Source organism: Sus scrofa, chromosome 6 (genome assembly GCF_000003025.6).
Source record: "Sus scrofa isolate TJ Tabasco breed Duroc chromosome 6, Sscrofa11.1, whole genome shotgun sequence".
Classification (NCBI taxonomy): Eukaryota; Metazoa; Chordata; class Mammalia; order Artiodactyla; family Suidae; genus Sus; species Sus scrofa.
In genome coordinates, this window is record NC_010448.4 from 159,764,540 (window position 1) to 159,788,876 (window position 24,337).

The window sequence follows — 24,337 nt, forward strand, 5'->3', positions numbered from 1 at the left end:
ACTCATATTTACTCGGATTTGGTGACTTATGGAGTCCCTTCTTATAGCAAATTTATACTCTCTAAATTAGATGCAAAGAAGTTCCTAATCATCCATCTGTTATTCCTCATTCTTGGCACAAAGTGGATTTTCAAGCTTTGGGTGGATCAGGTTCTAATTTCTTAGAAAGGTGATTATTTTGAGGTAAGCAAGAAGCATCAGAATTATTTCGAAAATCACATATTCTGATTTCACATAAACTTTGATAGTAATGGCAAAGAAAAATATTGTAAAATAGCAAGCCATATGTACGAATCAGATGGCCTTAGTAAGTTTTAAAAAGTTCTAATGAGTTCCATGTAGGTTTTTTGCGGGTTTGTTGTGGGGGAGGGTTGGCCTTTTAGGGCCGCACCTGGGGCATATGGAAATTCCTAGGCTAGTTGGAGCCGTAGCTTCCGGCCTATGCCGCAGCCACAGCAATGCAGGATCGAGCTGCATCTGCGACCTACACCACAGCTCATAGCAACACTGGATCCTTAACCCATTGAGTGAGGCCAGGGCTTGAACCCGTGTCCTCATGGATACTGGCCAGGTTCGTTTCCACTGCGCCACAATGGAAACTCCAAGTTCATTGTAGTTTTTCTGTTTGTTTGTTTTATTTATATATATATATATATTTTTTTTTTCCTACTGTACAGAATGGTGACCCATTTACACTTACATATATACATTCTTTTTTCTCACATTACTATACATTCTTTTTTCTCACATTACGTGTTCCATCATAAGTGACTAGACAGAGTTCCGAGTGCTACACAGCACGATCCTATTGCTAATCCATCCGAAAGGCAACATTCTGCATCTATTTACCCCAAGTTTTTTTTTTTTTTTTTGTCCTTTCTAGGACCACACCTGCAGCATATGGAGGTTCCCAGGCTAGGGGTCTAATCGGAGCTGTTGCTGCCGGCCTACACCAGAGCCATGGCAACACTGGATCCTAGCAGCATCTGCGACCTACACCACAGTTCACAGCAATGCCAGATCCTTAACCCACTGAGCGAGGCCAGGGATTGAACCTGAAACCTCATGGTTCCTAGTTAGATTCATTAACCACTGAGCCACGACAGGAACTCCTATTTACTCCAAGTTTTAATAGCTTTTTCTTCCCTCTTTTAAAGGAACAGTGGGAAAGAAATAAAAATTTAAAATATCCTTTCCTAACAGAAAAACTTAAGTTTCTTTGATCTATGTTGAATGATGTTTTTTAACAAGGTTGTGTACTATAGGATGTTTAAAATTTAGCATGTATTATTAATTAGGCCTGCTAAGGCCAAGATTATTCTATTAGTCTAATTGTTGTTAAAGTTTAAAATTTTTGGATCTAATGCATAATTACCCCAGAAATATTATAGCAGCCATTTGCTGTAATTTCCTATGACTTTGATAAAATACTATGATTAACCCAAATGGAACACAAATTTTTTTTTCATTGTGGTTTGTCTCTGCTCTCTCATTATGTTACCCATACATGGATAAAGATCCATTGAGGCAGCATGATACAGTAGAAAGAGCAGGCAGAACATGATTTTGGAGCCAGAAATAATTGGTTTGAATCCTGATTTTGACATGTGCCCTTCAACAAGCTGCCTGCCACTAGTCTTAATTTCATCATTGATAAAAATGTAGTAATAGTAGTAGTATTTCAGTGTTGATGAAAAGAACAGACACATCAAATGCCTTTGAATGTAGTAGATGATAAAGGAGGAGTTCATACATGGTGTTGCTTTTGTTACTACTTTTGTCATTATTATTATTAGCAGCTTTATAATATTATTATTGGGAAAATGTAGGTAGGATTGCTATAGCCAACTTCAAGAACTGTTCCATTATCTGCTTAACAGACAGTGATTGATGAAATGAGAGACAGTCCATGGAATGTTTTCCATCATAATGAGCTCTGATTGTGGGGGGCTTTGTGATACATATGAACTGATGATATATGGATTTTTGCTTCTGGCCTTTTTTGCTTGTCATATGGGACCCCATTGTCCATTGCTCTGGCGTCATTTAAGTATTGATCATTGGCATCGATCAACTTTTAAGGGTAAGGATATGTTTAATGAAGCTGATGATCTTTGACTCCACTTGTAATTAAACCTAGACTTTAAGTGACTGGGTAATAGGTAAGGTTCTGCTAAGAGTGTTATTCATGGTCAACAGTACAGAGGTCTTTAGGTCAAAAGGAGCTTCCCTAAGCAGAATAATTTTGCTGTATTTTAGGAGTCATCATAAGTAAAAACAAATTTTCACATAAAAAGTAATGCTAAGAGGATTGGGGAAAGTTAGTTACACTCAGTATTATGAACTTTCTTTGTTTTCTTATTTTATATCAGCTTAAAAATTGCAGTTAAATGGATTAACCTTGAGGGCATTATGCTAAGTGAAATAAACCAGTCTCAAAAGGACAAACACACAGGATTCCATTTATAGGAGGTTCCTAGGGGATTCAGATTCATGGAATCTTTGCTGTTCAGCAGAACTTGAAGAAACATTGTAAATCAGCTATGCTTTAATAAAAAAGGAAAAAAAAAAAGATTCATGGAAACAGAAGGTAGAATGGTGGTTGCCAGGGGTTTGAGGGAAAAATGAATGGGAAACTATTGTTTAATGAGGTCAGAGTTTCATTTTTACAACATGAAAAGAATTCTGTGGATAGAGATGTTGACAATAGCACAACAGTGTGAATGTACTTAATGCCACTGAACTGTACACTTAAAAATGATTTACAGTGTTAAACGTTATGTGTATTTTACCACAACAAAAATTTACAATTTAAATATGGCAAAAGATATTAAAATGCTATAAGAAAATAAGAAAGTAAACGTGGGAATGTCTGGGACCACTCCTTGTGTAAATGTAATTGACATGTTAGGTGATGTTTTTGAGGGAAGGCTTGAGTGCTTAAGTAGAGGGTGATTGGTTTTGAGAGAAAGAAGAGAGAACAGTAAGGGAGAGAGAGTGTATGTGTGTGTGTAAGATAAAGAGAGGATAGTTTTAGGGAACTCTCATGATTAATGAGAATTAATCAGTGATTAAATGCCCTGCAGAGCCCACAGGTCTGGTTTACTGTGTTATTAGCCACCATAACTGGGTTTGGATGTTGGTTGTTTCTTAAAAGTAAGAATTCTGTTAAAATAATCAGGGTCTAAAGAGGCAGCTTGTATAATAGCATTTTAATTTATGAGGGCAAAATATCATGCTTCAGGCTCTATAAAACCTTCCTTTCTTTCTTTCTTTCTTCTTTCTTTCTTTCTTTCTTTCTTTCTTTCTTTCTGAGGGCAGGATCCCATGTCTTTTATTTTAGATATTGTAATTGCTAGATTTTTCACGTTTTTGTTTTATGAGATGTTGAAATTTATGCTAGATGATTCCAGGTAACAAAGTTACATGTAAATATTAAAAAGAAAATTATTAGCTTAAGTCTCTGTAAACCTGATATTTATGTAGACATGCTTACAGAGTAAATATATTCATTTAACAAATGTATATGAAGTATTCTCTATACTTTGATATAGTAGGCTTTGATGTAGTAGGAATTTTAGCTCTAGAGATAAATTATAGTCCTTGCCCATAAGGAACTTAAATCTAAGAGTGAAGTTAGAAGAGCAGACATGTAAATTTTGTAAATCATTGTCTCATCTAAAATGGAAGGAGCCACTTGAGATCACCTTATCTGGTGGTTTTAAAATATATTCTGACAAACCTTAGGAGTGTATGAGTATATGTGTGATGAATGGAGGAAGGAAAAGTTAATTAATTTTTTCCACTCATGCTTTTATCAGAGTACCTCTGTTTTTATCTGTTTCATGTATTGAGCTTCCAGGAAAGTTCCATTATAGGAAGGGGTTCTACAGCTTAAAAGAAAAATAAAGTTTGAAAACAACTGACTAATTAATCTGATCTCTCATTTTTTATTGGGAAAACTGAGAATTTGAAAGGGTAATTGTCTTGTCCACAATCACCTCTTGGCAAGGACTAAGAGTAGAAGTGAGATCTGCTGACTCTGAACCTATTCCAACTTTTTGCTTTATTGCATCTCTTTCTTAAAATTCCTGTATAAAATAAGTCTCAAAATTCCTTGTAGAGGTCAGTTGTACCTGTACAAGTGTCTTATGGAATACTTTTTTCCAGTAACATAGCATTACCTTCTCTCCTCTCCTTAGGACAGAAAATTACTATTTTTAATTAGTCATAAAGATTTCACAATCTCTATCAAAATGTCATGAAAGGCACCTAATTTTCTGTTTTAAAAATCTGTGTCCAGGCTCTTCTCAGCCTCATCTGGTATGGATAACTGATTAAAGGTACTAGAGTTCTTCCCCACAACAAACTACTTCATAGATTTCCTTTAAGGTATATGGGTAATATTACCTCTTATGTATTTCTACATTATAATCCTTTAATGAAAATGCCATTTTCATTTGTTTTTTTCTTTAGTTTTACTTCATTAAATTTGTACTGACTGTTTTTTAAATTTAACTTATTTTATTTTTTAAAATTATTTCCCCAATACTTTTTTTTTCTACTGTACAGTATGGTGACCCAGTTACACATACATGTACACATTCTATTTTCTCACATTATGATGCTCCATCATAAGTGATTAGATATAGTTCCCAGTGCTACACAGCAGGATCTCATTGCTAATCCATTCCAAAGGCAATAGTTTGCATCCATTAACCCTAAGCTCCCAATCCCTCCCACTCCCTCCCCCTCCCCCTTGACAACCACAAGTCTATTCTCCAAGTCCATGATTTCCTTTTCTGTGGAAAGGTTAATTTGTGCCCTATGTTAGATTCTGGATATAAGTGATATGGTATTTGTCTTTCTCTTTCTGACTTACTTCACTCAGTATGAGCATCTCTAGTTCCATCCATGTTGCTGCAAATGGCATTATGTCGTTCTTTTGTATGGCTGAGTAGTATTCCATTGTGTGTATGTACCACATCTTCCTAATCCAATCATCTGTTGATGGATTTTTGGGTTGTTTCCATGTCTTGGCTATTGTGAATAGTGCTGCAGTGAACATGCAGGTGCCTATGTCTTTTTTAAGGAAAGTTTTGTCCAGATATATGCCCAAGAGTGGGATTGCTGGGTCATATGGTAGTTCTATGTATAGATTTCTAAGGTACCTCCATACTTTTCTCCATAGTGACTGTACCAGCTTACATTCCCACCAACAGTGCAAGAGGATTCCCTTTCCTCCACACCCCCTCCAGCATTTGTTATTTGTGGACTTATTAATGATGGCCATTCTAACTGGTGTGAGGTGGTATCTCGTGGTAGTTTTGATTTGCGTTTCTCTAGTAATCAGTGATGTTGAGCATTTTTTCATGTGTTTGTTGGCCACCTGTTACCTCTTCCTTGGAAAAATGTCTATTCAGGTCTTTTGCCCATTTTTCAATTGGGTTGTTGGCTCTTTTGCTGTTGAGTTGTGTAAGTTGCTTGTATATTTTAGAGATTAAGCCCTTGTCAGTTGCATCATTTGAAACTATTTTCTCCCATTTCTGTAAGTTTTCTTTTTGGTTTCCTTTGCTGTGCAAAAGCTTGTCCGTTTGATTAGGTCCCGTTGGTTTATTTTTGCTCTTATTTCTGTTGCTTTGGGAGACCGACCTGAGAAAACATTCATAAGGTTGATGTCAGAGAATGTTTTGCCTATATGTTCTCTTCTAGGAGTCTGATGGTGTCTTGTCTTGTATTTAAGTCTTTATGCCATTCTGAGTTTATTTTTGTGCATGGTGTGAGAATGTGTTCTAGTTTGATTGAATTGCATGCAGCTGTCCAGGTTTCCCAGCAATACTTGCTGAAAAGACTGTCTGTCTTTTTCCCATTTTATGTTTTTGCCTCCTTTGTCAATGATTAATTGATCATAAGTGTCTGGGTTTATTTCTGGGTTTTCTATTCTGTTCCATTAGTCTGTCTGTCTGTTTCGGTACCAGTACCACACTGTCTTGATGACTGTGGCTTTGTAATATTCCCTGAAATCTGGGAGAGTTATGCCTCCTGCTTGGTTTTTGTTCCTCAGAATTCCTTTGGCAATTCTGGGTGTTTTGTGGTTCCATATAAATTTTTGGATTGTTTGTTCTAGTTGTGTGAAAAATGTCATGGGTAGTTTGATAGGGATTGCATTGAATCTGTAGATTGCTTTGGGTAATATGGCCATTTTTACAATATTAATTTTTCCAACCCAGGATCATGGAATATCTTTCCATTTCATTACAACTTCTTTAATTTCCTTGATTAATGTTTTATAATTCTCAGCATATAAGTTCTTTACCTCCTTGTTCAGATGTATTCCCAGGTATTTGATTTTTTCGGATGTGATTATAAAAGGTATTGTATTTTTTTATTCCTTTTCTAATATTTCATTGTTAGTATACAGAATGTAACTGATTTCTGAATGTTAATTTTATATCCTGCTACTTTGCTGAATTTGTTGATCAGTTCAAGTATATTATCATGTTATCTGCATACAGTGACAGTTTTGCCTCTTCTCTTCCTATTTGGACACCTTTAATTTCTTTTGTGTGTCTTATTTCTGTGGCTAGGACTTCCAATACTATGTTGAAAAACAGTGGTGAGAGTGGGCATCCCTGTCTTGTTCCAAATTTTAGTGGGAAGGCTTTCAGCTTTTCTCCATTGAGTTACTATATTTGCTGTGGGTTTGTCATAAATGGCTTTAATTATGTTAAGGAATGTTCCTTCTATACCCACTTTGGTAAGAATTTTTATCATGGAGGGATGTTGGACTTGTCAAATGCTTTTTCTGCATCTATTGAGATGATCATGTGGTTTTTGACTTTTCTTTTGTTAATGTGGTATATGACGTTGATTGATTTGTGTATGTTGAACCATCCTTGTGAACCTGGGATAAATCCCACCTGGTCATGGTATACCATCTTTTTGATATGCTGTTGCATTCAGTTAGCTAAATTTTTGTTGAGAATGTTTGCGTCTATATTCATCAAAGGTACTGGCCTATAGTTTTCTTTTTTGGTGGTATCTTTGTCTGATTTTGGAATTAGGGTGATGGTGGCGTCATAGAATATCTTTGGTAGTGTTCCTTCTTCAGCCTTTTGGAAAAATTTAAGGAGGATGGGTATAAGTTCCTCTTTGAATGTTTGGTAGAATTTGCCTGTGAAGCCATCTGGTCCTGGACTTTTATTAGCAGGGAGTGTTTTTATGACATATTCAATTTCATTTCTAGCGATCAGTCTGTTCAGTTGATCTGTTTCTTCTTGATTCAGTTTTGGCGGGCTGTAAGTCTCTAGAAAGTTGTCCATTTCTTCTAGGTTGTCAAATTTGTTGGCATATAATTGCTTATAGTATTCTCATATGGTTTTTTGTATTACTGTAGTATCTGTTGTGATTTCTCCTTTTTCATTTCTCATTTGTTTATTTGGGTTTTTTCTCACCTCTTCTTGGTGAGTCTAGCCAGAGGTTTGTCAATTTTGTTTACCTTTTCAAAGAACCAGCTCTTGGTTTGATTGATTTTGTCTATTGTTTTTTGAATCTCTATTTTATTGATTTCCTCTTTGATCTTTATGATTTCCTTCCTTCTGCTGACTTCAGGTTTATCTTGTTCTTCTTTTTCTAATTCATTTAGGTGGTGGGTTAAGTTGTGGATTTGAGATTTTTCTTCTTTTTTGAGGAAGGCCTGTATTGCTATGAACTTCCCTCTGAGCACCGCTTTTGAGGGATCCCATAGATTTTGAGTGGTTGTGTCTTCATTATCATTTGTCTCGATGTATTTTTTAATTTCCTTCTTGATTTCCTCATTGACCCATTGGTTTTTTAGTAGCATGTTGTTTAGTCTCCATGTAGTAGGTTTTTTCTCATTTCTTTTCCTGTGGTTGATTTCTAGTTTCATGCCATTGTGGTCAGAGAATATACTTGAAAAAATTTCTGTACTCTTAACTTTGTTGAGGTTAGCTTTGTGCCCCAATATGTGATCAGTTCTTGAGAATGTTGCATATGCACTTGATTGAGAAGAATGTGTATTCTGATTTTTTTGGCTGTAATGTCCTGAAAATGTCAATTAAATCTAACTTTCTATTGTTTCCTTTAGGATCTCTGTTGCTTTATTGATTTTCTGTCTAGAGGATCTGTCCATTGATGTGAGTGGGGTGTTAAAGTCTCCTACTATGATTGTATTCCCATCAATTTCTCCTTTTATGTCTGTTAGTATTAGTTGTAGGTATCTGGGTGCTCCTATATTAGGAGCATATATATCGACGACTGTAATAGCCTCTTCTTTAATGGATCATTTAACCATTAAATAGTGTCCTTCTTTGTCTTTCTCTATGACCTTCGTTTTAAAGTCTATTTTGCCTGATATGAATGTTGCTACTCCTGCTTTCCTGTCTTGTCCATTGGCATGAAGTATCTTTTCCCATCCCCTCACTTTTCAATCTATATGTATCCTTTGCTCTAAGCTGAGTTTCTTGTAGGCAGCAGATTGAAGGTTTTTGCTTTTTTATCCACTCAGCCACTCTGTGTCTTTTGATTGGAGCATTCAGTCCATTGCCATTTAAGGTGATTATTGATAGATATTTATTATTATTGATAGATATCTATTTTTTGCCATTTTAAGCTTTGTTTTCCAGTTGACTATGTTTCTCTTCTTTTCTTTTTTTGGTTGGATGGTTTCTATTCATTTTATACTTGAGTATTTTTCTTTTCAGTTTTTGTGAACGTGATGTTTGGCTTTGATTTGTGGTTGTCCTGTTTTTTAAGTAGTTAACACTTTCCCGTATCTGCTTACTTTAGCCTGATAATCATATAGGCTCAAACACATCATTAAGATTAAAAAAAAGAATCTATTTTTTCTTACTTCCTTACCCACATTGCATGATTTTGATGTCTTTTTTTTTGTAAACATCTGCATGTTTGGATCTGTATGCTGGCTTATTTAAGTGACTGCTTTCTAATTGTGATTTCCTCCATCCTAGTTCTTTTTTTTTTCATTTGAGAGAAGCCCTTTAGTATTTCTTTTAGAATAGGTTTCATCTTGCTGTACTCTTCCAGCTTTTGTTTGTTGGAGAAATTCTTTATTTCCCCTTCTATTTTAAATGATATTCTTGCTGGATAGAGTATTCTACGTTGCAGAATTTTTCCTTTCAGCACTTTAAATATATCTTGCCACTCCCTTCTGGCCTGTAGTGTTTCTGTAGAGAAATCAGCTGTTAGCCTTATTGGAGTTCCCTTATAATTAACACTTTGCCTTTCTCTTGCTGCCTTTAGAATCCTCTCTTTATCTTTAACTTTTACCATTTTTATTATAATATGTCTTAGTGTGGGCCTGTTTGGGTTCAACTTGTTTGGGGCCCTCTGTGCTTCCTGTATCTTGATATCAGTATCCTTTAGATTTGGAAAGTTTTCAGCCATGATTTCTTCAAGTATATTTTCAATCCCCTTTGCTTTTTCTTCTCTTTCTGAAATTCCTATTATGTGTAGACTGGCCAGCTTTATATTATCCCATAAGTCTCTTATATTGCTTTCATGTTTTTTTCATTTGGTTTTGTGTCTGCTGTCCTGTTTTGGGTGATTTCCATTTTTCTGTCTTCCACGTCACTAATTGGTTCCTCTGCATTATTCATTCTGGTCTTTATTGCCTTTAGCTCGGTTTGTATCTCTGCAAATGAATTTTCTAGTTTATCTTGGCTCCTCCTATTTTCTAGCTCCTTTCTGAGGGAATATGCATTACTGTTCATATCCTCTCAATTCTTTCTGTATTTTCACTATCTCCCTTTTGAACTCAGAGTCTGTCAGACTGCAGAGGTCTGTTTCATTGTTGATTGCTTTAGGTGAATTCTCCTCTTGCTTTAACTGAGAATGGTTTTCAGAGCTTCTTCATTGTGCTTGTGTTTTTCTTTTTCTGCGAACTTGGGGAAGTCAAACTGTTGTTTGGCACAGTCCAGGGTGGTTTAGCGGGGCTGGCTCCTTGAGGGGGAGGGGGGGCACCCGGAGTGTGTGAAGGTGCAGGTGGGTGGGATCCACGCAGGCTGGCTGCAGGTGCCAGGAGCGCGTGAGGGTGCTGGCAGGGCTGGATCCATGTGTATGGGGGCTAGATCTGCGTGGGATGGGCGCAGGTGCTGGGTGCGGCACGGGTGCCAGCAGGGCGGGATCTGCGTGGGTGGGCACAGGCACCAGGAAAGGGCACTCAGCTCTCTTCAGTCCAATGGGCAGGCGTGCACACTGGGGCCCAAGGAGTTTTCTGTGGCAGCCTGCCCCTCCTCCTGTCCCCTTCCCAACAGTGGCGCCTCCCAACACTGGCGCCTTGCCTCACCTGCGGGTCCGGACTTTCTCCCGGGTGCCCTCTGCTGGGGCTTTCCATTCCCCAACCGTTAGCATACCACTCCCCCCACCAGCAGCGCACCACTCCCCAGTCTCTTAGGCTGTCTCCACACCTCCAATCCCAGCCTGCTCCCCGGGACTGACCTCTGGAGCCTAAGTCTCAGCACCCCACCCCCACCGACCGTCTCAGTCTGTGGTGTCTGTGTCAGTGGCTCAGATGGTCTGTGCGTCTTTCACTCTGCTTTTTGGATCTCAGACCTGCTGCTGTGCTTTTCTCCGCTTCTTGGAGTTCCCTCTGACTCAGTTGATCTTTCCGTTGGATAGGTAGCTTCCCAGGGTGTAGTTCCCTTTCTCCTTCACAACTCCCTCACTGGAGTATTAGATCCATCCTGATTCCTTTTCTCTCTATTTTTCTTTTGTTCTATGCAGTTCTGTCAAGAGTGTCCTGCCCTATTTGGAGGTTTAAGTTCTTCTGCCAGCATTCAGTTGATGTTCTGTGCAAATCGTATTACATGTAGATGTGTGTTTTTTGATGTGTTTGTGGGAGAGGGTGAGCACTCTTCTACCATCTTGCCAGCCCCCCCCCACTGTGTTTTGATAGGCCAAATAGATAATGGCAAATGTGTCATTTGGAGAGTCTGATGCCCTTAAGATATCCTTTCCCCAGCTTTGGTCTTTCAGATACATATTTTATTTTTTAGTAAATTGGCGTGAAATTATACCATTCTGACGTGTTCATTTTGAAATAAGTATTTTAGTATGTCTATTGAGTAAATTCTAAAATGATATGAATGTATTTAAGCTTTGGATTGGATGACTCAAAATCTAATAAAATTGATTTTTTAATGCAGATCTTTGATGGAAAACAGATTCCACAGAGAATGGTTGATGGATGGAATGCTTTTTTCTTTGATAAAACGGAAGAACTGGTAATTTTTTTCATAGTTTTAATGCTATGGAATGCTCACTGATATATGTTAGGATTTGCATAATTAACTTAATTTTACTTTGATTTGGAGTACATATTTTGGATCAGTATAGATATGTCTGTCTCTCTCTCCTTTTTTTTCTCATTTGTAGAAAAAACGTTTACCTTCACTTGGAAAGAACACAGAAACATTAGGAGAGCTTTGGTTGGGACTGCTTCGCTTCTATACTGAAGAGTTTGATTTCAAAGAGTATGTAATTAGCATTCGGCAGAAAAAACTGTTGACAACTTTTGAGAAGCAGTGGACTTCCAAATGTATTGCGATTGAAGGTAATAATTTAGCTGATATTCAGGAACAAAACAAAAACAGGATTTATTTGGCCAATGAAATTAAGAAAACTGAAACATGTTAGAATGTATAAGATTCTTCCTTTTGATTTTTATCAGTTTCCATCCTTAAATCTGTAATTGTTACAGAATAATTTTCTGATGAGACTGATTTTACATAGTATTAGATTCTAGTTATGGCTACTAAGTATATTTTTGTTACAATGAGCATAATTCTTAACTTAAACATTTCTTTTCTAGATCCTTTTGATTTGAATCATAACCTTGGTGCTGGAGTTTCTAGAAAGAGTAAGTTTTCATTATAGAAATCCCCTGCTTTAAAGCTCTTACAGGCATTCCCGTCATGGCTTTGTGGTTAACAAACCTGACTAGCATCCATGAGGACAAGGGTTTGATCCCTGGGCTTGCTCAGTGGGTTAATGGTCCAGTGTTGCCATGAGCTGTGGTGTAGGTCACAGACATGGCTCGGATCCTGGCAGCTACAGCTCCAATTCGACCCCTAGCCTGGGAACCTCGATATGCTGCGGGTATGGCCCTAAAAAGACAAAAGACAAAAAAAAGAAAAAGAAAAAAGAAAAAAAAAAGCTCTTACACATTAAGGTCTGCATCTTTATTGTTTTTCTTCTTTCTTCAATAGTGACCAATTTCATCATGAAAGCATTTATCAATGGAAGGAAACTTTTTGGTACCCCCTTTTATCCACTCATTGGCAGAGAAGCTGTAAGTTTACATAATTTGAATTCTGAATCTTTTCTTTTTTCTTCTAGAACTTTTTTTTTTTTTTTTTTTTGGTAGCACAAGAAACCTAATCCTGTTTCTGAATTGTTAGGAATAGTGAAAGAGATGGTTATAATTCCCTCTGTTTTTTTTCTTATTGCACTTAACATATTCTGTGAAATACCTGTTTGCTAAATAAATTTTATCTATCCATTTAATCTCTTTGTTATTCTGTCTCGCCCACACTAGGCTATAGCTCCGTGAGGAAAAGGCCCATGCCCCTAAGGTTTACCATAATGTCTCCACTGCCTATCATAGTTTCTGGCACAAAGGATGCACCAAATAAGCGTTTGTTGAATGAATGAGGGTGGATAGTCAAGACTCAGAATCCTTAAATTTTGAATTTGAGGTGCTGCCCACTGCCCCTTTTCTGTCTCTAGAAATATTGATGAAAATATAAACAGAGAGGACAACACCAAAGAAATACTTTATCATTTGCTGAGGCTTGTTTTAATTGCAGTATAGCCCTTGGTAAGCTGAATTGGCATGGAATTGAGAGGATTCCTTTTGCCTGCACTGAATGGTATAGTGTTTCCCGTTCCTCTTGGTCTTACTCTGGTTTTTCGTTGTTTTCTAATGGGAGGAGGTCTTAGTTTCACAGAAGGCAACAGGAAAAAAATCTCGAAAACCATGTCTCTGTTACCGCATAATGAATATACTCGATCTTGTTCAGTCCATTGTCATCACTTTTTCTTGGCTGTGTGGGGTTAAGAAAAGCGGAGAAAGTTTAGAGCTTTTTTCCTTTGGAACATTTTTGATAGTCCTATCTCATGACGGGTGGGGGTGATAATGATTATAACGGAAAAAAAAAATGACAGTGTTGAAACAATGCAAAAGTCATGCAGGAACAAAATGTCTAACACAAGGAAAATACAACAGTAATTTTACTAACATATTAATTAAAATAGCAGTGAATGAAAAGCACAGTCACATAGCAACAATCTGGTGATGCATTGATAAAGTATTTTTACCTAAAAATTATGGGAATTCTTTTGGTGTTAAATATACTTGCGTATGTTTGGTAGGAACCTAGCAGTTTCCATGCAGTCATACTTTTCAGTAGAATACTAATGTAGAGTCCTCAATAAACTGGAAATGTGCTAAATTTAATCTGCAATACAAAATTTTAGTAACTCTTAAATTATTCAGTATGTTATACTAGTCCTAGTACATATCAAAGTCTTTGGTCTTGAATGTGATTTGCCTTGGGAGCCATATAGCAGTTTGGGGCCTTTAAGTCTGTCAGTCATTTTTTTAAATTTACTTTATTCTGTTTTAAAAGTCAATATATGATATTCTATAGCTTGAATGTACCAGTTTAACTATTCTCCTTTGATGGACATTTAGGTTGATATCAGTGTTGTAACTAATATTGTAGAAAAGTATCTTGTTGTGTTGTTACTCATGCTTTTATACTTTGCCCTTTCCATGGTAAAGATTATTCTTTCAACACATATTTATTGAAATTATACTTTTTACCTATTTCTCTGCTAAAATAGATGTGTTTCATCCCCTTAGAGTCTAATGAAAATGAAGACAAATATTTTTTTTTCATTTTTTAAGTTTTATTGAGGTATAGTTCATTTACGATGTTATGATAATAAGACAAGTATATTTTCTATTCTTTGAACTTTCTTGCTTACTCAGACACTCCCACTTCAACTCTTCTTCTCTTAATTGGGTCTTCTGACATATTGACACATTTTCTCCCAGTTTACCAGCTGTTATCTCCTGTCTTCATTTTTTCCCCCCCATTTAACTTAAATTCCCTGGTCTGTCTCTGGCATGTACTTTAAATTCCTTTGCACCATTGTTCTTTTTTGCACTGTTACGTGTTCAACCGTACATGAACTCAGCCATGTACCCCATGCCTCTATGCTTGGGCTTAGCACTAATGGAAAAAAAGTCTTAAAACTGGGCAGTTTTATTTAGTACAACTGTAGTGTTCACCAGCCCTCAACTGGACTTTCAATACTATCTGACTTTTTTTTTTTTGTCTTTTGTCTTTTCAAGGCCGCACCCATGGCATATATATGGAGGTTCCCAGGCTAGGGGTCTAATCGGAGCTGTTGCTGCCCGCCTACACCAGAGCCATAACAATGCCAGATCTGAGCCACATCTGCGACTTACACCACAGCTCATGGCAATGCCAGATCCTTAATCCACTGAGTGAGGCCAGGGATCGAACTGGCAACCTCATGGTTCCTAGTTGGATTCGTTTCCACTGTGCCACAACGGGAACTCCCCTGACATTCTTAATTACATTTCTTAAATTACTTATGTCTCCCATTCAATAAGAATTATTTCAGATTTTATTTATTTTACTCAAAATTCAGTACTCATTGGACTTTTCATCTCTCCCTTTCTCACTCTTAGGTGTTTTCCCTTTGAGACAAATGATAATAGATAGGTATTCCTTTAACTTTCTGCCATCAGATCTATAAATCTGCCTGCATCTGCAGATCTCTTTTTTAGAGGTGATCAATGGAAGAGAATAAGTCAGGATGATTCCTAGGTTTCTGATGATTACATAAGCAATTGGGTAAATTGAGAAAGGCCTTCATTTGAGAGTTCCCACTGAGGCACAGCGGAAATGAATCTGACTAGTATGCATGAAGATGAGGGTTTGATCTCTGGCCTCACTCAGTGGGTTAAGGATCCAGCATTGCTGTAGCTGTGACTTAGGCCAGCAGCTGCATCTCTGATTTGACCCCTAGCCTGGTAACTTCCATATGCTGTGGGTGTGGCCCTGAAAAGCAAAATAAAATTTTTAAAAAGACCTTCATTTTGCCCTGTCAGAAAATATGATGGTGAAGATTTTAATTAGTTACATGGGCTACAGTAGTAAATGTAAAGAATTATATCTCACCCTTTTTTAGAAATACAACTTTATTGAGAAATAATTCATATACTGGACAGTTCACCTATATAAAGTGAGCGATTCTTTGGTTGTCATTATTTTCACAGTGTTATGCAACCATTACCACATTTAATTTTAGAATATTTTGTCCTCTCAGAGGAAACTTAGGTCTCCATTAGCAGTCAATCCTCAATCCTCATTCCTTTTTCCTTTCACTTCTGTAGATTTGCCTGTTGTGGACATGTCATATAAAGGGAATCACAGAATATATAGCCTTTTGTGATTTGTTTCTTTCATTTAACATAATGTTTTCAGGGTTCATTCATGTTTATCATGTATCAGTACTTCATTCTTTTTTTTTTATTACTCAAATGAATTTATCACATCAGTAGTTGTGTAATGATCACCACAATCCAATTTTACAGGATTTCCATCCCACAACCCAAGCACATCCCCCCACCCCCCACACTGTCTCCTCCAGAGACCATAAGTTTTTTAGTGTCTGTGAGTCAGCATCTGTTCTGCAAAGAAGTTCAGTCTGTCCTTTTTTCAGATTCCACATGTCAGTGAAAGCATTTGATGTTGGTGTCTCATTGTATGGCTGACTTCAGTCAGCATGATAATTTCTAGGTCCATCCATGTTGCCAAAAATTCCAGTATTTTGTTCCTTTTAATGACTGAGTAATATTCCCTTGTGTATATGTACCACATCTTCTTGATCCTCTCCCCTGTCAGTGGACATTTAGGTTGTTTCCATGTCTTGGCTTTTGAAAATAGTGGTGTAGTGAACATTGGAGAACATGTGTCTTTTTGAGTCGTGGTTTTCTCTGGATAGATGCCCAGGAGTGGGATTGCTGGATCAAATGGTAGTTCTATGTTTAGTTTTCTGAGGAATCTCCATGCTGTTTTCCACAGTGGTCGCACCAATTTACAATCCTACCAACAGTGTGCTAGGGTTGCTTTTTCTCCACACCCTCTCCAGCACTTATTGTTTGTAGAATTTTTGATGATGGCCGTTCCGGCTAGTGTAAGGTGGTACCTCATAGTGGATTTGATTAGGATTTCTCTAATCATGAGTGACGTTGAACATCTTTTCATGTGTTTTTTGGCCATCTGTATGTCTTCTTTGGAGAACTGTCTGTTTAGATCTTCTGCCCATTTTTTGATGGGGTTGTTTTTTTTTTTTGGTGTGGAGCTGCAGAAGGTGTTTATAAATTTTGAAGATTAACCCCTTGTCAGTTGATTCATTTGCAAAGATTCTTCTCCCATTCTGAGGGTTGTCTTTTTGTTTGTTTAGGGTTTCCTTTGTTGTGCAGAAACTTTTTAAGTTTGATTAGGTCCCATTTGTTTATTTTTTTATTGTCATTGCTCTAAGAGGTGGCTCTGAGAAGATGTTGCTGTCATTTATGTCAGAGAGTGTTTGGCCTATGTTTTCCTCTGAGAGTTTTATAGTGTCTGGTCTTATATCTAGGTCTTCAATCCACTCTGAGTTGGTTTTTGTGTATGGTGTTAGGGAGTGTTCTAATTTCATTCTTTTCCATGTGGCTGTCCAGTTTTCCCAGCACCACTTATTGAACAAGCTGTCTTTTCTCCATTGTATGTTCTTGCCTCCTTTGTCATAGATTTGCTGACTGTAGGTGTGTGGGTTTAATTTTGGGCTTTCTATCCAGTTCCACTGATCTATATGTCTGTCTTTGTGCCAGTACCATATGGTTTTTATGACTGTAGCTTTGTAGTATAGTCTGAAGTCCAGGAGCCTGATTCCTCCAGCTCCATTTTTCTTTTTCGAGATGTCTTTGGCTATTCTGGGTCCTTTATGCTTCCAAACAGACTTTAAAATATTTTGTTGGAGTTCTGTGAAAAATGTCCTTGGTTAATTTGATAGGGATTGCATTGAATCTGTAGATTGCCTTGGGTAGTATAGTCATTTTGATAGTGTTGACTCTTCCGATCCAGGAGCATGGTATGTCTTTCCATCTATTTGTGTCATCGTTGATTTCTTTCATCAGCATCTTATACTTTTCAGAGTACAGGTCTTTTGTCTCTTTAGGTAGGTTTACTCCTAGGTATTTTATTCTTTTGGATACAATGGTAAAGTTCTTCATTCTTTTTTATAATTGAATGATATTCCATTCTATGGTTATATTACATTTTATTCATTTTATTATTTATTGGACGTTTGGATTATTTCTACTTTTTGGCCATTATGAATAATGTTATTGTGAATATTTGTACAAAAGTTTGTGTTTATTTATGTTTTCTTTTTTGGCAGGTATATATCTAACAATAGAATTGCTGGGTCATTTTGATAAATTTACGCTTAACTTTCTGAGTAGCTGCTAAACTGTTTCCTAAAGGAGCTGTGCTGTTTTATTTCATTTTCTTTTCTTTTCTTTTGCTTTTTCTGGCTGCACCTGTGGCATATGGAAGTTTCCAGGCTGGGGATCAAATTGTAGCCACAGCTATTGGCCTATGCTGCTGAATCCTTAACCCACTGAGTGAGGCCAGGGATTGAACCTGTATCCTCATGGATACTAGTCAGGTTCTTAACCCATTGAGCTGCAATGGGAATTACGAGCTGTGCTATTTTACACTCCTACTAGCAATATATGAGGGTTCCAGTTTTTCTATATCCTCACCAGTTCCTGTTATTATCTGTTTTTTACAAGTCATCCTAATGGATCTGTCTCTTAACATGTTTATCCTCAGGGATTAGACAGATTTTGAAAAGTGTTAAGTAGATGTGTTCTCTTGCAGTCATAGTTATATGGGTACTGCTAGGATAGACTAGTCTTTGTGATAGTGCAAAACTGAGCTAAAGCATAGAAAGATAAGCAAAATGAACGTAGTTCTGAAACTTGGGAAAATGATTTAATTCTCTTTGTTTCCCAACTGTCTCTTTTAGGTATACTCTACTTTATATAATGAATGTTATATAGTCTTGAATTGTTGACTGCAAATCCAGTGATATTTTAAATAAACCAAGAGGATTGATTTATTTACATAGAGCTCTTTTGTAAAGAGACTTAATTCCTTTCTAGAAGTAGCATGATGGGGCAGAAAGCATGAATTTATAGTCAGACAGAATTAGCTTTAAATTCTTTATCTGCTACTTACCAGATTTTTTGCTCTGGGCAAATGACTTGAACTCTCTGAGCTTCAGTTTCCTCATCTATAAAATGAGCATGAAGTACTATCCACTTTATTAAAATATTACACAAAGATGCTATAGATGAATGAGAAAACACCGTAGGTGTGGTTAGTACTGTTAGCAGCTGTGATATTAATAATAACTTTGAATCTTTTCATATCATGGTTTTAGTTACAGTGAAATATTAGTTGATATTTATTTCCTTTTTTTTAAAAAAAATCACTTTTGCATCTTGATCTCCTTTCCATTTGAACTCAAGAGTTTGTAGTGATTTTTTTTTTTAGTAAAGTTGTATTTTCTCTGTAGGAATACTTCTTTGATTCCAGAGTACTAACAGATGGAGAACTGGCTCCCAATGATCGATGTTGCCGTGTGTGTGGAAAAATCGGTCACTACATGAAAGACTGCCCTAAAAGGAGAAGGTTGGCAAATGATTGTGTATCAATATTACAGGGAAAATAAACATGAGGCAAATTGAAGCTATAACTATGTTCAAGTATGTTTAAGTTGAAAAAGTTCAGGGCTTTCTTTGCACCTTAGGTAGATATATATTTGAGTGGCATTTTGTGGAACAGGGAGATTTATTTTGGGTATAATTATGTTTCATGAGGTTTATTTTATTTTTTCTTTTATTCATTAATTCATTCAGTTTTTTTTCTTAATTGAGGAAGCATTTATTAACACCTACTGTGTGCTGGGAACTGTGCTAGGAGTCAAAGGGAAAAAAAGACCAAGTTAAGAGGTTTTTGCTGAGGACCTCACAGTTGTAAAAACCAGTAATTAAAATTAACTGAATCTCTGAGGTATATGCTGTGAAGTATACATATAATATATACCTTAAAAAATGTACATTCTCTATGCTCCCTGAAAATATATCTATGAAACAGACTTTACTGTTGTTCTGTGTACTATGTTAATAGGACAGAATGATGGCCTCTTGATGACTTCTTAAGTCATCAAATCTTGCTTAATATAAAAAGCTTTGAACTTTTCAGACAGAACAAACTCCTAGTTTCCATCACTGCTATTTATTACATTTGAGCAAGACACTTAGCCTTCTCTAAACCTCAAGTTTCTTCCTCTGTAAAATGGAGATGATAAATACCAACAGATTGTTACAAGATTAAAATTCAATATTAAACATTTTTAAAAAGTTTATGTTGTATTTTAAAACTACTAGAATACCCTGTTCCTGCCATATGAGTAGGTGTGCTGTAAATGTAGAGCCTTTGCCTTCAGAAAGATGCATGAAACATGGGCATGTTAGTTCCTTCATTGTGACGCTCTTGTATTGCTTAGTTTGTTTTATGAATCACCCAGTTTATAAGTCCCTAGCCCCACATTATTGGTATCAGCAGTTTACTGTTTAGACTAAAGAAGAAAGATAGTGAAGAAGAGAAAGAAGGGAATGAAGAAGAGAAAGACTCCCGAGACCTTGTTGACCCCCGAGACCTCCACGACACTCGAGACTTTAGAGACCCCAGAGACCTCAGATGTTTTATCTGTGGAGATGCAGGACATGTGAGAAGGGAGTGCCCAGAGGTCAAGCTGGCCCGTCAGAGGAATAGCAGTGTGGCAGGTAAGTAGAAAAGGCCAAAAATAGTTCCTGCTGGAGATAAAGTCATTTATGTTGATACTCTAAGGAGCTTCTCTATTCCAAACATAGCTCTATGATTCTGAACCATTAAAGAGAGGAAATTTAGACAAGCTTTTATTTTAAATAGTTCATGGATGTATTCAGTTAGCAGTCTGTTCTATTCAATCAACTCCCTTAAAGTATTTTTTAGATTTGAGTCACATTCTCTATTTCTCTTGAGGGAAAATTTTTCCCCTCAAAAGTTAATAAGAGGGTTTTTTTTGGGGGGGGGACTTATGGGGAGAAATTCTCTCTTTTTTTTTTTTTTTCATTCTAGGGCCACACCTGCAGCATATGGAAGTTTCCAGGTTAAGAGTTGACTTGGAGCTGGAGCTGGAGCTGCAGGCGTATGCCACAGCCATCTGCAATCTGTGCTGCACCTTGTGGCAACGCCGGATCCTTAACCTGCTGAGCAAGGCCAGGGGTCGAACCCACATCCTTGTGGATGTTAGTCAGGCTCTTAATCCATTGAGCCACAGTGGGGACTCCCAGAAATCATATCTCTTCTCACTGCTTATATGAGAGAGGGAGATCTGTTTCTGTTATATTTCATTAGCAATTTATGAATTAAAAACCCACATGAGAGGTTATTGAAAGAAAAAACTATTTTATGTAATGATTTCCCATCAGATTCTTGTTGTAGAAGTTATTTTCTTAAATAAATATATCATCTCCTTTTGAAAAGTAGTATGACACTTGTTCTTATTTCCGGGACCAGTGTATTGAACAAAAATAATGAATTGTTCCAAGTCCTTCACTAACATAATCATAGTTTAAAAGTCCAAGATAAGTTCAGAGAGATTTGAGACTGTTGTACAGAAGAGAGTTTATTGATTGTCATTTCTCTGCTATTTTTTTATCTATTGAATTTCTTTTTGATGTCTTCTCTTAGCAGCCCAGCTGGTCCGCAACCTTGTAAACGCCCAGCAGGTGGCTGGTTCATCCCAACAACAGGGTGATCAGTCCATAAGGACTAGACAGTCCTCTGAATGTGTGAGTACTTTGCCTGCAGATGGGTTAGTCCTGGCAGGACGATAGCACTGATTATGGTGGGTGATAGGGTTGATCTTTCAGATTGGAAAATACAATATTCCAGATTACATATATTTTACAGGGGTGTTCTTGCTAGGCACATCAGCTAAAGTGAACATTACTTTTGGAGTAATGTGGATCCGACTTTATATCTATGGGCAAGCTCCCTAATAACTTCAGTGAACCTATTCTGTGCTTGTGTAAAATAAGATAACTGCCAAATAAGATTGCTGCTTGGATTAAAATAAGGTAAAAACTTTTAGGTTTTAGGGTTTGCGTAACGGAAGAATATGAGTGCCATTAATAAAAGTAGATCCCAAAATTGAGATATATTAAGCGTTTAGTACTGTTAGGGCAATACATGCATGATTCTTCACTTGCTTGAAATTTTTATGTGTCTTTCATAGCTGATAAGGATATCTAGTGAAATATACCCTGTAAAAGAGTATTTAATTAAAATTCAGATTCGCAGGTTTCATATTAAGTTTCTTGAGTTCTAATGTTGTCTAAATGTGAATTTACCTTGCATTCCCCGCCCCCCCCCCGCCCCCCACACCATACCCATGGCCATATGGAAGTTCTTCGGCCAGGACTCAAACCTGCACCAAAGTAGTAACCAGAGCCACAGTAGTGACAACTTGGATCCTTAATACACTGAGCTACGAGGGAACTCCCAATACTAATCGAGTGCCTACTCTAAATCTGACACTATGCTTTAGTGCTTTATACCTATTACCAAATTTAATCCTTTGAAGTGATAGATATTATTATAATCAAATTTTACAAATTGGGAAGCTGAGAATAAGAGAAATTAAAAGATTCAAACCCAGTTCTATGTAACTTAAAAGCTAACACTATTAAACAGTGAACTGCTTGCCTCATTGGCCTCTTTCTCCTGTGTTCTCCATCTCATTGAATGATCCCACTATCGGTCTAGCTTCTTGAACTTTTCTGCTGTCCCTCAACCTCTGCATCCAGTCAGCCACAAAGTCCTGTTGTTTCTGGACTTTGTGCAAAGAATAGTTTACAACCATTTGCTTCCCTAGCCTAGTCAGACATCATTTCAGATTCCAGTTACTTTTAAAGGCCATGTGCTTTCATACCTATAGACCTTCAATTATGTTGTTGCCTCTGATTGAGTCTTCTCTTCCCCTTATTCGTACCCTCTTTTATCACACTTGTTTCTATTTGAGTCTCAGCTTTAAGGTCACTTCCTTCAGGAGGCTTTCCTTGACTTCCGGTTTCCTTCATCTTAACTCTCTTCCTTCTCCCAAAGTGGATTTAGATGTTCCTGCTCTGGGATTTCATTATACATTATACACTCTTTATTTTTTTATTTATTTATATTTTTCTAGGGCTGCACCCATGGTATATGGAGCCTCCCAAGCTAGGGGTCTAATCGGAGCTACAGCTGCCGGCCTACACCACAGCCACAACAATGCCAGATCCAAGCCGTGTCTGTGACCTACACCACAGCTCACAGCAATGCCAGATCCTTAACCCACTGAGCAAGGCCAGGGATGGAACCCATAACCTCATGGTTCCTAGTTGGATTTGTTAACCACTGAGCCATGATGGGAACTCCTACATTATACAGTCTTTAAAAAAATTTTTTTTATGAAAGTATAGTTGATTTACAATATTCTGTCAATTTCAGATTGACAGTCTTTATCATAGTAATCATTTTACTTCATTGTGATTGCTTATGTAATCCTTATCAGTTCCTCTTCTTTTCCCCCATAGACTTTAAGGTCTACGAGGGCATATGTGTTAGGTTTTGTTTTTTTGCTTTTTAGGGCTGTATCTACAGCATATGGAAGTTCCCAGGCTAGGAGTCAAATTGAAGCTGTAGCTGCTGACCTACACCAGAGCCTCAGCAACGTGGGATCCCAGCCGTGTCTGTGACCTATGCCGTGTTTCACGGCAACACTGGATCCTTAACCTACTGAGTGAGGCCAGAGATGAAATCCGCATCCAATTGGATACTAGTTGGTTTCGTTACTGCTGAACAACAGGAACTCCCTAGTGTTGTATTTTTAATGCTAAGAACAACGCCCAGTACATAATTGACACTCAGTAAATGCTTGTTAAGGAGCTAAATGAAAGTGACTGAGATTTTTAAATGTAAACTTCTGGTTACAATTGGAATTGTCGGTTCTACATGATGGGAGTAGTGTCTGGGTTCTTTCTTCTTTGGACAGTAAAAAGGTTTATGAGATATCGGAGTTCCCGTCGTGGCTCAGTGGTTGACGAATCTGATTAGGAACCATGAGGTTGTGGGTTTGATCCCTGGCCTTGCTCAGTGCGTTAAGGATCCGGTGTTGCCGTGAGCTGTGGTGTAGGTCACAGACGCAGCTTGGATCTGGCGTTGCTATGGCTCTGGTGTAGGCAGGCAGCAACAGCTCTGACTAGACCCCTAGCCTGGGAACCTCCATATGCCGTGGGTGCGGCCCTAGAAAAGGCAAAAAGACCAAAAAAAAAAAAAAAAGTTTTTTGAGATAAAATCTGTATGAGAGAGGGTTTGAGAACCTTGGGAAAAATTCTACCTTCATATAAAATGAGGTTTTGTTATTATTTGTTACTATGTATGTCATAGAATTCTATTTATAATGTGCTAATAATTCCATAGTTTTATATTTGATAATCTCTGCTTTTATAAAATTAAGATGTTTGTAAGTTTTAAAATGTATCTTTTTTTTTTTTTCCTCTGCAGTCTGATTCGCCATCTTACTCTCCTCAGCCTCAGCCATTTCCACAGAACTCTTCCCAATCCACTGCCATTACCCAGGCTCCATCCCAGCCAGGATCCCAACCCAAGCTTGGCCCACCTCAGCAGGGAGCCCAGCCCCCTCATCAGGTTCAGATGCCTATGTATAACTTTCCTCAGTCACCACCAACTCAGTATTCTCCCATGCACAATATGGGATTGTTGCCAATGCACCCCCTCCAGATTCCTGCCCCATCCTGGCCTATTCATGGCCCAGTGATCCATTCTGCACCAGGCAGTGCCCCCAGCAATATTGGCCTGAATGATCCCAGCATCATCTTTGCACAGCCTGCCGCCAGACCTGTGGCAATCCCTAGCTCCTCTCATGATGGACACTGGCCTCGTACTGTGGCTCCAAATTCCCTGGTGAACAATGGTACAGTGGGGAATTCAGGTAACTCTTCCTTTTCTCCTTTTGTATTTATGTGTAGAAAGGTTGCATGATTGGTATTGGTAGAACCTAGGGGAATAAATGTGAGGACAAAGATGGCAAGCAATATTTG

At 37.6% G+C, this 24,337-nt stretch overlaps 1 protein-coding gene across 13 annotated transcripts in view; it reads left to right on the forward strand.

Annotated features, from left to right (window-relative positions):
- Positions 1-24,337, forward strand: part of ZCCHC11 (zinc finger CCHC-type containing 11) — a 138,793-nt gene that overhangs the window by 108,882 nt on the left and 5,574 nt on the right. For 5 of the 13 annotated variants that reach the window (XM_021096637.1, XM_021096641.1, XM_021096634.1 and 2 more), the window contains 8 exons: positions 11,187-11,264; positions 11,416-11,593; positions 11,852-11,899; positions 12,249-12,331; positions 18,706-18,821; positions 19,755-19,978; positions 20,928-21,028; positions 23,781-24,228. In XM_021096637.1, coding sequence (XP_020952296.1) covers positions 11,187-11,264; positions 11,416-11,593; positions 11,852-11,899; positions 12,249-12,331; positions 18,706-18,821; positions 19,755-19,978; positions 20,928-21,028; positions 23,781-24,228 — 1,276 coding nt within the window. Of the gene's footprint in view, positions 1-11,186; positions 11,265-11,415; positions 11,594-11,851; positions 11,900-12,248; positions 12,332-18,705; positions 19,979-20,927; positions 21,029-23,780; positions 24,229-24,337 lie in introns of all 13 variants that reach the window. The other 8 variants (XM_021096639.1, XM_021096643.1, XM_021096636.1 and 5 more) reach the window with 3 other exon arrangements.